The sequence below is a fragment of the Doryrhamphus excisus genome, linkage group LG20 (assembly GCF_037039965.1).
Source record: "Doryrhamphus excisus strain RoL-2023G ecotype Guam linkage group LG20, RoL_Dexc_Guam_v1.1, whole genome shotgun sequence".
NCBI lineage: Eukaryota > Metazoa > Chordata > Actinopteri > Syngnathiformes > Syngnathidae > Doryrhamphus > Doryrhamphus excisus.
The window spans coordinates 3570195-3584556 of record NC_136376.1 but is presented as its reverse complement, the minus strand read 5'-3'; the positions used below and the strand labels follow the sequence as shown (position 1 = coordinate 3584556).

The 14362-nt window shown below is 43.6% G+C and overlaps 1 protein-coding gene across 1 annotated transcript; it reads left to right on the top strand.

Annotated features, from left to right (window-relative positions):
* Window positions 1-5972: 5972 nt before the first annotated feature.
* ndnfl (neuron-derived neurotrophic factor, like) lies at window positions 5973-13698 on the top strand. Its single transcript, XM_058058516.2, has 4 exons — window positions 5973-6152; window positions 9845-10048; window positions 11013-11134; window positions 11974-13698. Exons 2-4 carry the CDS (start codon window positions 9876-9878, stop codon window positions 13332-13334), a joined length of 1656 nt encoding a protein of 551 aa, XP_057914499.2. The 5' UTR covers window positions 5973-6152; window positions 9845-9875; the 3' UTR covers window positions 13335-13698.
* Window positions 13699-14362: the final 664 nt, after the last annotated feature.

The following is a 14362-nucleotide window of genomic DNA, read 5'->3' as shown; positions in this document are numbered from 1 at the left end:
TTGGCTAAAGTTCGAATGTCCAAAGAAGACTTTTTCATCCAAAAGTCTACTTTAGGGTCTTAAAAAGTTTTCCAAGCGTTCTCTGCTTTCATCATGGAACGTATTCACCGCTCGCTCAGCTCTTTTATTCCGCAATATATCTTTGATTTATGCACTCGTCTGTGCAAGCCTGCATTCAAATAGACAAGATCGTGCGGACACCACGCTAACTTGCAGGATTGTTCAATAAAGTCACTGACATTTGTGCTACGAGGGAGCGGATCCCCAATAAGGAATGCAGTAAATAAGCCTTTAAAAAAGAAGAATATATTGACAGCAGCTAATAAAGAACAGTGAAGTGTATGAGCGGATAAAAGACAAGATAATAAAAGATGGAAAGAATCAGAGGCCGAGAGCGCTGAGTGAAAAGTACAAAGTGTGTTTGTGAAAAGATGGGGTTGTAAATGGGAGTAATGAATAAAAAATGGATGGCAAATGAGGAGGAAGGCGGGATGGAGGAGAAGAAGGGGGGAAGGGACGGCTGAGAGTGGAGGAAAAGCTGCAAAAAGAGCACATATTCGCAGTTGAACCTGATGATATGGAGGGGCACTGCCCCGCTCGCCCTTAATTAAAGTACGCAATATAGTCTATTTTACAAATTAAACCAAATTTCCATCCTATTTTACCTCATACGCAAAAGAAACATAAAAATCGAGTTTGCATGTTCTCACCCACATTCCAAAAACATGCTAGGTTAATTGGCGACTCCAAATTGTCCATAGGTATGAATTTGAGTGTGAATGGTTGTTTGTTTATATGTGCCCTGTGATTGGCTGGCCACCAGTCCAGCCCGAAGACAGCTGGGATAGGCTCCACCCTTGTGAAGATAAGCGGTAGAAAATGAATAAATGAATGTTAAATTCTACTTTTAAAGTGTGCTGCGAATGGCCCCTGGGCTGCAATTTGGACACCCTCCCTTAAGGTATGATAACAATAACATGTTTACATGCAGCATGTTACACAAACAGTGAACTAATGGTGCACTTTAGTCGGTAAGTGCAGGAAAAAAACTAATTAATTTGCTAATAATGAGTGACGAGCATTTAATATACATTTCTATAATCTTGTATTTCCCCCGTGGGGCAAGTAAGGCTTTTCTTTATGTGAGAAACATACATATACATACATACATATACATACATATACATACATATAGAATGATAGGGATAGACACACTTTGCTAATAGAATTCCTCTCATTACTTCTGGGACAGCATCTCTTCCTTATGCCCCCCGCCCCTCGAAAAGATGAGATGGATCGACCTAATCCTGCTTTGCCTTACAAACGAGCCCCTCATGTCACACCTCGGAGTGGATGTAAGGCGCCACAGATGATGTACGGCGCCACCCACTCGCCACCCCCCTTTAACCTTGTCACCCGAGTCATGTGTGACACACTTGGACCAGAGGGAGCAGATGGGCGCCTGCTGATGATACGTCTTTGGCGAATAAAGATTCCCGTTAAGTCACTGTCAATCTCCCGCACGAGGAAGTGGCGGCATCATTAATAGCCCAAATGAGACCCCCACCCCCGGTCCCCCACCCCAACCCTAGAACGTGATATTTAATACATGCTAGTCCTCCATCCCTTATCTCTGCATTATATATAGCATGTAAGCGCCCATCAATAATACATGAAAAGCTGCTTTTGCTGCAATTATGACAAGTGAGATTTAACATCACCGCCCTGCAGATAGATAGATAGATAGATAGATAGATAGATAGATAGATAGATAGATAGCTAGCTCGCTAGCTAGATGACTCCATGTATGTCCATTAATTATTAAATGGCCACACAAGCGAGGGGGTGGATCAAACAAAATATTCAGGCCGGTCATGAAGAGAGAGATTCAATGAGAGAGAGAAAGAGAGAGAGGAAAAGGATCCATCACTTCATGGTCAAATGTAAGGGAAAGTATAATAAATTACATTAAGGGAAGGCTCCGTAAGGACCCTGAATGCATCACATTATAAGACAGTACAGCCATTGAAATGAACCAGCCTATCAGCCAAGACAGATAATGGCAATGATAATGGAATATAATGAAATATACTAGTAGGAAGTAACTCAGAAAGTCACATCTAGGTCCCTGAATGCATCACTATAAAGCAGTGGAACTATGTGTTGTCTCCGGACCAGCTAATCACACAATAAATATAATAACAATGATTAATATAAGAAAATATTATTCTTCGAAAGTCACATCGAAGGCCCTGAACGCCTCGCTGTCACATCAATTCATTCATTATCTTTAATAATATTAGCATGAAATTATTTTCATTATATACAGTATATATAATGTATAACATTGTAATAATAACTATATATTATATATAATTATCTACAGGCAGCACGGTGGTCTAGTGGTTAGCGCGCAGACCTCACAGCTAGGACACCAGGGTTCAATTCCACCCTCGGCTATCTCTGTGTGGAGTTTGCATGTTCTCCCCGTGCATGCGTGGGTTTTCTCCGGGTACTCCGGTTTCCTCCCACATTCCAAAAAAACATGCTAGGTTAATTAGCGACTCCAAATTGTCAATAGGTATGAATGTGAGTGTGAATGGTTGTTTGAATGGTTGTGTGAATGGTTGTCCAGCACCCTCCGCGACCCTCGTGAGGCAAAGGGGTAGAAAATGAATGAATCTTCATACTACATGTTCTTCTTCTAATATTTCTTTAATATTTAACATTCAAAAGCTACTATAATTCTAGATTTAGTTGGTTTATCATTAAATTACAACTTCTTCAACATGCTAGGTTAATTAGCGACTCCAAATTGTCCATAGGTATGAATGTGAGTGTGAATGGTTGTTTGAATGGTTGTGTGAATGGTTGTCCAGCACCCTCCGCGACCCTCGTGAGGCAAAGGGGTAGAAAATGAATGAATCTTCATACTACATGTTCTTCTTCTAATATTTCTTTAATATTTAACATTCAAAAGCTACTATAATTCTAGATTTAGTTGGTTTATCATTAAATTACAACTTCTTCAACATGCTAGGTTAATTAGCGACTCCAAATTGTCCATAGGTATGAATGTGAGTGTGAATGGTTGTTTGTCTATATGTGCCCTGTGATTGGCTGGCCACCAGTCCAGGGTGTACCCCGCCTCTCGCCCGAAGACAGCCGGGATAGGCTCCAGCGTGACCCTTTTTTTTTGGGAAAAAGCGATAGAAAATGAATGAATGAATGAATAATATGACAAAATGTCATCCTTCGAAAGTCACATTCAAGGCCCTGAACGCCTCGCTGTCACATCAATTCACCATTCATATCAAAGTACTGTATCATTACCTTTAATAATATTAGCTTTTAGCATGAAATTATTTCAATTATATACAGCATATATATTGTATAACATTGTAATAATAATTATATATTATATATAATTATCTACCTTGAGACGTTATTAACTTCAGTAAATCTAATTTCTTGGCCAATAAAGAGTTAAAAAAAACATCTAAGACATATTCCACATCCTTTGAATCCCTCCAAGGTTAATTAATCACCATCCATCTTCAAAAGCACCCCCCCCCCTTCTCCTATCTTGCACCGCCAGACCGGCGACTTTCAGAACTTCTTAGCGGCTGCACGAAGCGGGCCAACAAGCGAAGACTAAACCAGAGTGGAAAACTTTGAAGGCGGGTCCAGCCTCGCCGCAAAGGGCCCTCCATTAAAAAGCACTAAGAGCGGCCGTAGTGACACGTTTATTCATAGCGCTCTCCATTCCTTGGAGGCTGCACTTGAAAGGCGGAGGGAAGGAAGGATAGAAAATGTACCCCCTTGTAGGGTGGGGTGTTGGTGTGAGGGGGGGTCCTCAATAGTGGAGTACCTGCTCAGGGAGGCCACGTCGTAGGAGGGGGAGGTGGTTAGGGCAGGGGGGTCTCCTATTTTCCTGATGATTGCAATTAAGAAGCTTAGGAGAGAGCGAAGCTGGCCTTTTGTGTGAATATCAAAAGCCCCCGCATTCCCCTGAGGGACACACTTGACCTCTAGGCGGAGGACACAGAGCTTGCAATATGGCCGCACCCCCCCGTATGGAGCCCACTTCCTGTTTGTCACCATGCACAGTCTTATGGTTGCAGCGTGTTCTCATAAGGACTTAGTTGGGAAATCATAAAAAAGTGAAGCCTCTCGCCCGAAGACAGCTGGGATAGGCTCCAGCACCCCTTGCGACCCTCATGAAGATAAGCGGTAGAAAATGAATGAATTAATGTATCGTCATTCTCATATGAAATATGTTTTTATTACACATGTCCGACAATTATCGGTACGGTAATTATCGGCCAGATATCCGCATTAAAAATGTGATATCAGTCGGCATCGGTAGCTGATATCGGTATCAATATTGGCATATCGGTTTTCAGCTAAAAAAGCTAATATCGGACATCCCTATGTACTTATTTGTTATTGATTATAGTATATAAATATGTATTTGGAAATCTTATACTGTTGGAATAATATGCAAGTCAAAGTTCATTCATGTATCTATATTTCATTGATTATTGTTTCCAAAACTTTTCCATTAAGGGCCACTTATATATATATATATATATATATATATATATGATATTTTACAAAGCAACACATATTGATACGCTAAGATGTTATATATTTGTCAAAGACTGAAAAAGACTATTATGAAAAGACTATTATGAAATAGTATGAATGTTGCATTTTATCCATCTTATCTTACATATATTTAATTCCCATAATATTTTCAATTTATTTCAAGTTAGAACTTTTTCCAACTTAATTTTCCCAAGAATACTACCTATTTCTCATATTACAACTTAAAAAAAAAAAATTACTTTTCTTTAGTATTTCAACTCGCTCCTAAAATGATTTTTCCGCGTACTATTCTGAGTTCATTCTCCTAAAATTCCAGCTGTTTTTTTTTCATTTCTGATGTTTTTTAATGTAATTTTCCAACTTTGTAAATGTTGAGATGAGATTATTTGAGATTATTAATGAGATTATTCTCATAATATTTTGATTTTATTCTGTTGACATTCTAACTTTTTCCTCAACCTAATTTCCCCAAAATGATCATTTTGTTTGTTTTCTAATAATATTATATTAATGCCTTTTTTATTTAATATGTCTATAACTCTATGCTACTAAATTTCTAGTTATTTATATGCATTATACATGTTTAGGTGACATTTTTATTTATATTATTTGTATTAATTTTAGTATATTATATTTTTATTTAACCCTGCCTCTCGCCAAAAGACAGCTGGGATAGGCTCCAGCACACACACCCCCCACAACCCTCGTGAGGAAAAGCGGTAGAAAATGAATGAATATTTTTATTTATTGAAATTATTTGATTTGCTTGACCGAATAATTTCACTGACTCCACCTCTTCATTTATGATGTACTCATTAAGACACAAAGTGACCAGTAGGATAGGTTTAAATACGCTCTGCTTCTTCCTGCTTCTTTTCAGCCATGTTGGATGGTACAAGTGTAAACAATATAAGTTTGTTAAGCATGTTGGAAATTAGCTCTGCTGTGTAAAAAAAAGCCAAGGTGACGTACACGAATCCTATTGGGAAGTTTGAAATTCCCCATTACGGACATTTTCATTAGTTTAAAGTCACCACACACACACACACACACAAAACACATTGGCATAAAATCCATGAAGTGTCTGATGGGCTTTTTCTTTGCATTTAAACATGTTCAATTAGAGGCGGGCCTTGATTAAGCGGGTGATAAGCGGCCCACAAAGTCACCTCTGAACAACACGCCGCCTGCAGCAGCAGCAGCAGCAGCACCAGCAGCATGCCTGGTTTTTTAATACATACAGATGTTATCGCACAGCGAGCTGGATGAAGAGAATTAACTTCCTCCTGCATCCAATGACCTCATCATCTTCACACACACACACACAACCAGGAGGTAAACACACAAGAGAAGAGAGCAAGGAGGGAGGGGCTTGGAGGCGGACCTGATGACATTGACGTTTAACAGCAGGACAAACCTCCACGTGTGTGAGAAGAGAAGAAGAAACAGTCGCTCCTCCTCTCCTCACTGTCATCCACTCCTCTTCTTCCATCCCTGACTTGATGCCATCCCGGTGAGGAGCCTGCACGGCGGAGGAGACGGTAAGACATGTGTTGTTGCTATTGAACTTGTTGGGCTTGTTTTTTTTTTGCATGCGCGTGTGTTGTGTTGTGTTTGACCTCGCGCAGAGAAAGTGATAGCCGTGCTTTGCGACGCCACAATGAGGACAACCTCAAGTTGCACGGCACCCCGTCACCTTGTCAACCGTCCTCTTTGGGGATGCAATCAAACCCTCTAACCACCCTCCCACCAACCACACTCCACCCCCTCCTAGTGCAACTTAATCCCTCCCTGCCCACAAATAACAGAAGGCAGATGGTCCCGGCAGAGAGGAGATAGAAGAATACAACGTGTGAACGGATACCACACGGCTCCCAACCTGTCTGTCCCTCTGGCTTCCATCTCAGCACAGGAATTAAAAAAAAAAAAAAAAAAAAAGGGAAAAAAAAGATATGTTTCATTTTATTTTAAAAGAAGTGGTGAGCTGCAGTCCTTCAAGTGTGTATTTTTAGAGGCCGCTGGTTAACTTCACTAAGCTCCTGCCCTCCCTGGTTTTTTTTTTTTTTTTTTTTTGCCTTATGAAAATTCAGCTGCTGAGGAGCCGAATGCATATTTCATCAGCGGGGCTGCAAGTTAGAGAAACACATCACATAATGTGGACGGAGATGTGTGTGAGGGCATCAGTCAGTTATCCTTAAACCATGAGAGGGCCCGGAAAACTCTTACATTCCACCCGAACAAGCCATATAGAAGATCTTTGACCAGTGTTTTTTGCAGTACAGCAGGTCCTTAAAAACAGCAGAGTGCCCCTGTCTGGTAGATCTTTGACCAGCATTTTGGCAGAAGGTCTTTATAAACAGCAAAGGGGTTCGGTCATTCATTTTCTACCGCTTTTTCCTCACGAGGGTCGCGGGGGTGCTGGAGCCTATCCCAGCTGTCTTTGGACGAGAGGCAGGGTACACCCTGGACTGGTCGCCAGCCAATCACAGGGTACATATAGACAAACAACCATTCACACTCACATTCATAACTATGGACAATTTGAAGTCGCTAATTAACCTAGCATGTTTTTTTGGAATGTGGGAGGAAACCGGAGTACCCGGAGAAAACCCACGCATGCACGGGGAGAACATGCAAACTCCACACAGAGATGGCCGAGGGCGGAATCGAACTCGGGCCTCATAAAGATGATGAAGATTCTTAATATTTTGACACTTTCTTTCTTTATTTTTTCCATTTTCTACCGCTTATCCTCATTAGGGTCGTGGGTATGCTGGAGCCTATCCCAAATGACTGCTACACCCTGGACTGGTGGCCAGCCAATCACAGGGCACATATAGACAAACAACCATTCACACTCACATTCATACCTATGGACAATTTGGAGTCGCTAATTAACCTAGCATGTTTTTTTGGAATATGGGAGGAAACCGGAGTACCCAGAGAAAACCCACGCATGCACGGGGAGAACATGGAAACTCCGCACAGAGACTGACCTCGGGTCTCCCAGCTGACCACTCGTCCACCGTGCAGCCCAATAGAAACATTAACTACTGTTAAACTAAAAAATGGCATTCTTAAATGGGACATTTTCTGCCGTGAGGAGCAAATGCGTCACTTTTTGTGTAGCGCTGACATGTAAGACAAACTGAAGAAACAATTCCAAACCGATTCTAAACCAAAACCGAATGGCACAAAATGTCCCGAGGATGTCTTAAGTCTTTTAAAAACAGCAACCTACTCCAGTGTTTTTCTTATTCTTTCTGATTGCAACCATCTTTTTTTCCTTCCCCTCTAATTACTCCAGAATCCAACATCCCTCCAGTTCCCCTCCCTGCTGCACGTCTGTCACTTAAAGCTTCACGGCTCAGTGAGAGAATAATGAGCCGCCGCCTCTTTTTGTGCCACTTTGTAGCTCCGGTTTTGGATGTGGCTCAGCGAGAGCGTCCCGCAAGACTTAGATGTGTCGCGTCTGTGTAGCCGCCTCCGTTGTTCCGCCGTGATCCACGGGGGCATCTAACATCTTGTTAGAGGAATACACTCTCGCGTGTGTGTGTGTGTTTGCAGAGACGGTGTCACTTTGAACAAATGTGGACTCTCTGGGGAGGCAAAAGTACACGCAGACCTGTAATCATGCAGTCTGTTAGCGCGCTACCAGGGTTGCATACACCTGCACGGGACGGAAATAGACAGAAAGAATGGAAGAGAAACTTATTTTAGTAAGTCAGAAAGCAAATGCACAGCCCACACTACTTTTACTAACTCTTTCACATAAATAAAATTGTGTCTTTTTGTCCCACTGGTGGGACGTTGGCGGGATATTGTGTGTGCTGGGTGTTACTTTACACCCCTGTCCTGGCTGGCAATGTGGGATCCACTTTCACACAGGACCCGTCCCGCCTCTGTTGCTGCTCTCATGGGACTCATTCATTCATTCATTCATTCATTTTGTACCACTTTTTCCTCAGGAGGGTCGCGTGGGGTGCTGGAGCCTATCCCAGCTGTCTTCAGTGCAGTGTACACCCTACACTGGCCGCCAGCCAATCACAGGGCACATATAGACAAACAACCATTCACACTCACATTCATACCTATGGACAATTTGGAGTCGCTAATTAACCTAGCATGTTTTTTTTGGAATGTGGGAGGAAACCGGAGTACCCGGAGAAAACCCACGCATGCATGGGGAGAACATGCAAACTTCACACAGAGATGGCCGAGGGTGGAATTGAACCCGGGTCTCAGTTCCAAATGTGAAATTTGTAAATAGTTAATTGTTTTATATTAGTAAATAAATTGTTATTTTCATGTAAAACAACATTTTTTGTGTTGTTTATGCTGGAGCCTATCCCAGCTGTCTTCGGTGCAAGAGGCGGGGTACACCCTGGACTGGACTGGACGCCAGCCAATCACAGGGCACATATAGACAAACAACCATTCACACTCACATTCATACCTATGGACAATTTGGAGTCGCTAATTAACCTAGCATAGCATGGCATAGAAAGCATAGAAAAGTGATTTACAGTACGGTTTTTACCACTATTAGAGCCCTCTAAACAAACACTAACACCCCTATAGTCAGCTTTACACTAGCATTACATGAAAACTTACACATTAGCATTAGTCTTCTACTGAGAGGCGGGGTACACCCTGGACTGGTGGCCAGCCAATCACGGAGCACATATAGACAAACAACCATTCACACTCACATTCATACCTATGGATAATTTGGAATTAACGCCAATTAACCTAGCATGTTTTTTTGGAATGTGGGAGGAAACCGGAGTACCCGGAGAAAACCCACGCATGCACGATGAGAACATGCAAACTCCACACAGAGATGGCCGAGGGTGGACTCTCATGGGATTTTCATTTCAAAACTTGGGAACGAGCAACAGATTTTTAGCGGTAAAAATAGGAAGGCACGGCTTTGTATTGACATTATATACAAAATGAGTCCAGCACCTGGTCTATAGGGTATGGCCGTCGCCCACTAAGGATAACCATGAGTGTGACTTCCAGCTGAGAAAATGTCCACTGACAACCACTTCAACTAAAAATAGACATGAAGGTGTAATGTCACTCTCAACCACACCTCACACTGTGAAAAGTGCTGCAAGTGCCACACACACACACACACACACACACACACACACACGTGTGCAACCATCCTGTAAGTGGTAATGGGAAAGTGACATGTGACCTTTGCCTCGTGTCTTTCTCTCCGCAGGTGAAGCAATAAAAAAAAAAGTGCATAAAAGATGGCACTCACATCCCTGTTCGGGTGTTTGGTGACAGTTCTGGTGCTGTTCTGGTGCGCGTCCTTGGTCCGTTCGGCCTTGGCGCCGGAGAACGAGGTGCCCCTGCGACCCACCGCATGGTTACCAGAAGGGAAGATCACCACTGTGACTCTACCTAAAGGACGAACACGCAGGTAGTCAACACTACAATTGTACCATGCATTCATTATATTTAGGTTTAAACCAGGGGTCTCAAACTCAATTTACCTGGGGGCCACTGGAGCTAGGGTCTGGGCAAGGCTGGGCCGCATCAGGTTTTTAAAAAAAAACAAAAAACCCATTTATTAAAAACAGAAAAATATACAAACTTTTTCAGCGCTTTGGTTCCGATTTTCTACAATAAAAGCTCTGATAAAACATTCCACTGTGCTGAAATATCTTAATTTTTATTTTTCTGCACAAAATAAGATGAAAAAATAAATAAATAAATAATAAAGAATATCAATCAATCAGTAATAAATAAATATAATAATAATAATAAAACGGCAAATAATAAAAACTTAAGAAACCACATATAGTTGGTGGGTAGACAAATGATTTTTTTCAGATTAAAATGAACAAAGCATTATTAGAGCCCTGTAGACATGACAAAACACGACTATAGTCACATTTATACTCTTTTTATTTACAACATATTGCGCAACTGCAGGGTCTTGAGACGCATGCTAACTCGCAAACTAGAGAGCTAGCCACCTAAACGGTAGCCTTCAAGTTATTTCCTTTAAACTTAAATAGCCAAAAACTTACCACTTCCACACGGATAGGGAGGATAACTATTAACAGTTATTTAACCTTTAACATGAACATTAATCAAACGTAGTAATTTTTTCTGGGTACATGATACCATACAGCATCCATATCAAACTTGCGCTTAAACTTTCATATCAAGGCGGGGGCCTCAAACTAGTGTCCTGCGGGCCACATTTGGCCCGCGGGCCGCGTGTTTGAGACCACTGGTTTAAACACAATTTTTTTCTGCTCTTCATTTAACTCTTTGATGTCAATTTATTAAGATTGGAAGACTTAGTTCCAGTATTTCAGATGCTGACTATTGGAATAGCATTACAATTAATCCGACCCTGGTCCCTTCCTCCACAGGCTGTACTTCACGCTGAGGAAGACTCCCGCCATGTCTTTAACCGTCAGCCCATGCGACCCCCCCATCGAGTGGACCTTGGCGGCCCGCACTCTGAAGAACAAACCCCTGAAGAGTCTGGAGTGTGAGTGGCGCCCCGACACCATGTTAATTCATTCACGAGAGTCGCAGGGGAATGCAGGGGAATGCTGGAGCCTATCCCAGCCGTCTTCGGGCGAGAGGCGCGGTACACCCTGGACTGGTGGCCAGCCAATCACAGGGCACATATAGACAAACAACCATTCACACTCACATTCATACCTATGGACAATTTGGAGTCGCCAATTAACCTAGCATGTTTTTGGAATGTGGGAGGAAACCAGAGTACCCGGAGAAAACACACGCATGCACGGGGAGAACATGCAAACTCGAGTCTCTTAGCTGTAAGGTCTGCGCGCTAACCACTCGCCCACCGTGCAGCCCCGACACCATGTAACATGCACTTTAAAGCAACAATATGTAAAGGGATGATGTTGTGCATCACGGACCAGCCAGAACGCCTCTTTTATTAGCATTAGCATCAATGCTAAAAGGCTGGGAGAAGCTTGTCCACATCCTGGAGAAGTGACGTTATAAAATGACGCATCAATCATTCAGTTTGCGTCGTTCCAAATTGGACCGAAGCTAAATTATTCACTTTGATTCTGTAACGTTTCATTTGCCGAGTGGTTCCTCCTCGCCTGCAAGGAGAGGAACATGAAGACGACTGGGTTTCTTCAATTCTTTGCAGATTTCCCAGTCTGTATATAAAAACTGGGTTTGTGTTCAATATTCATCTGATGTGAATCGAATGCATGCTGTGCAAACGTAGGACTGAAATAACAAAATATTACTGCTACATCTCATCATTTTGAAGCTGCAATAAGATCAATTATTTCACAATAATGGTTTATTCAAACGATTCCTTTCCTCTTTCCCTGATAGGGAGCTCCAAAAAGAGCATGCCCGAGGTGTGGTGGAGGGGTCCCGGGACTGAAGAGAGAATACACAGCTTTTCTGGCAACATTGCAGACACCTACAACGGCCCCGCATCCCCCCGTGCGTCCGTCTACATCCTGAGGCTGCGCTCCAAACAGCAAAGCAGCAGAGCCACGGTATACCTTCACCAAGGCCCGGGGATATCGGGGGCCTTCCCTCGGGTCCCGGTTGAACCTCGGGTTCACACGCTCGGAGTGGGGATGACCAGCGTCACCCTCAGCTGGACCCCCAGCACCTCGCTGATAGGCGTCCCTCAGACGAGTTACGAATACTGCGTCCTGGTTAATTCTGAACGCAACTTCCCCAGCGTTTGCGCGGCCCGGGAGAGCGCCAGGAAGGTGGAAGATAAAAGGAGAATGGAGAAGAAGAAGAGGGTGATGGCATGGCCGATCCTGAAGGAATGGTGGTGGGAGCAGTGGGAGGCGGACTCTGAAACGGACGCCGATCTCCAGTGTGCGTGTCGTGGGACGGAGAGCGTCTGCACCGTGTCCGAGCTCCTGCCTGACACCCAGTATTACTTTGACGTTTTCGTGATGGACCGCGTTAACGGCACCAGCGCCGCCTACAAGGGCACCGCCGCTCGAACGCACGAGGAAGCGAGGCCGTCCATCACTACGTTGGCTGAAGGTGAGCTGAGGTGGGTCACCTTCCACGACAGGGGCTCCACTTCAGAGCAGTTCTTCAGCTTCCGTCCACACGGCGTGCAGCAGAACGGCCTCCTCACCCTGCAGAGCTGTGGCGGGGGTGACAAGGTCAAGGTCACCGTCTCCAGTAAAGGTGTTGTTTTGACTTCTCAGGCCGTGGGGAAGGACTTGGTGCAGATTTGGCTGCAGGGAAGCCCGGTCTATGTCATCCACTTGCAAAGTGAAGGAACCACAATTACTAATTTACCGGCGGGGCTGACGGCTTCTGTGAAAATGCAGACCTCTTCAGCCTACCACCGTAGAGGGGTCCCGTCCTTGCCGTCCACCTTGCAGGTAAAATCCTTCAACCGCTTGCGTGGGTGCAACAGCGTCACGCTAGCTTGGATGGGCACCGAGGAGAGGAGCCTCTACTGTGTGTACAGGCGAAAGCTCGGCCCGGACGCCTTAACTGCACCGTGTCTGGGCCCAGAGTCCCGCTCTGATACGGAGCGGGTCCTGTGCAAGTATTTCCAGGAGCTGAATCCAAGGCGGGCAGTCACGACGGCTGTGATCGGTAGCCTCGAGCCGGGGACCACTTATGTGTTTGATGTCTACTTAATGAGACGCTGGGGGATCCCTATCAAGTATGCCAGCAAGACGGTCAAGACCAGGAAGGAATGCTGAAATACTGCCCCCTATTGGAGGGTTATGGAATAGACGCTATAAAGACTGACCATGAGAATGAAGCCATTTGACTGTTGTCTACCCTCGCAGAGGAGCAATGGTTGGACTCTTACAGGAAGAGGAGGGTGATCTGCACACCAGCAAACGTTCACAATATTTACAACAGGATGCTCATTGTTGCTTTCCATCGTCGATCCCGATAACGATGCGGCAGCGGTCCAAGTGCTCGTTTTGGTGCATGGGTACAAAAGGACAGATGAGGTTTGTGAAGTAGAGTGCAAACACAAAAACAACAGCGACTGCGTGCCAAATATGCAACAGCAACAGATGGGGTAATAATAATTGGATGACATCTGAGACATTGGAGGGGTGGGGGGAGGGGGGTTGGAGTGTATATTTCCGGTGCTGCGAATTGTACGGACGCAGGCGGGTGATATCTACAGATGCTTAGTTCAAAGTGTGTATCTTTGTGTTCTGCTTTTGCATGAAGCAGGAAGAAAAAAAAAATACTTGTGGCTATAGCCTCATTATTGTTTTTGATGTATTCTTGTGTTGCTTCAAATGCACCAATAAATACTGGGGTATCTCTATACTTAATACAATACATGCACTTCCATGTTATACTATATATACAATTATTGAAGTCATTAATTATCTTGATACTTTGGATCTAAGCCCCCTAGTGGCAGTGAGTGAAATTTTAGAGGATAAAGTATGTGTTTTCTGATTGGATGCCTTGTAAGTGCTATGATATACAGCATCAGGAAATGTCATCATTGACGCATCATTGCTATTCTGTCCATGATCTCACATTGATACTTTTTTTCACATAAAAACTCCATAATTCTGGAGTCAGTAGTAGCAGCCAAGAAAAATAATAAGTCACCCGTTACAGAAGAGGTGCATATTTTGCTTTTTGTTTCCACTGAGAAATTATGGATGCTGCAGAGAGCTTTTAGACAACAATAAATCTGTCAATTATTAATAATGTTGTGCAGTAGACCTACTAGAAATGTGCAGACTGCGTA

Bases quoted from the DNA above. Each gene is read 5' to 3' on its own strand.
- ndnfl (XM_058058516.2), top strand. From the start codon at position 9,876: ATGGCACTCACATCCCTGTTCGGGTGTTTGGTGACAGTTCTGGTGCTG. The intron at 10,049-11,012 runs GTAGTCAACACT...CTTCCTCCACAG, and splicing joins CCTAAAGGACGAACACGCAG to GCTGTACTTCACGCTGAGGA. The intron at 11,135-11,973 runs GTGAGTGGCGCC...TTTCCCTGATAG, and splicing joins ACCCCTGAAGAGTCTGGAGT to GGAGCTCCAAAAAGAGCATG.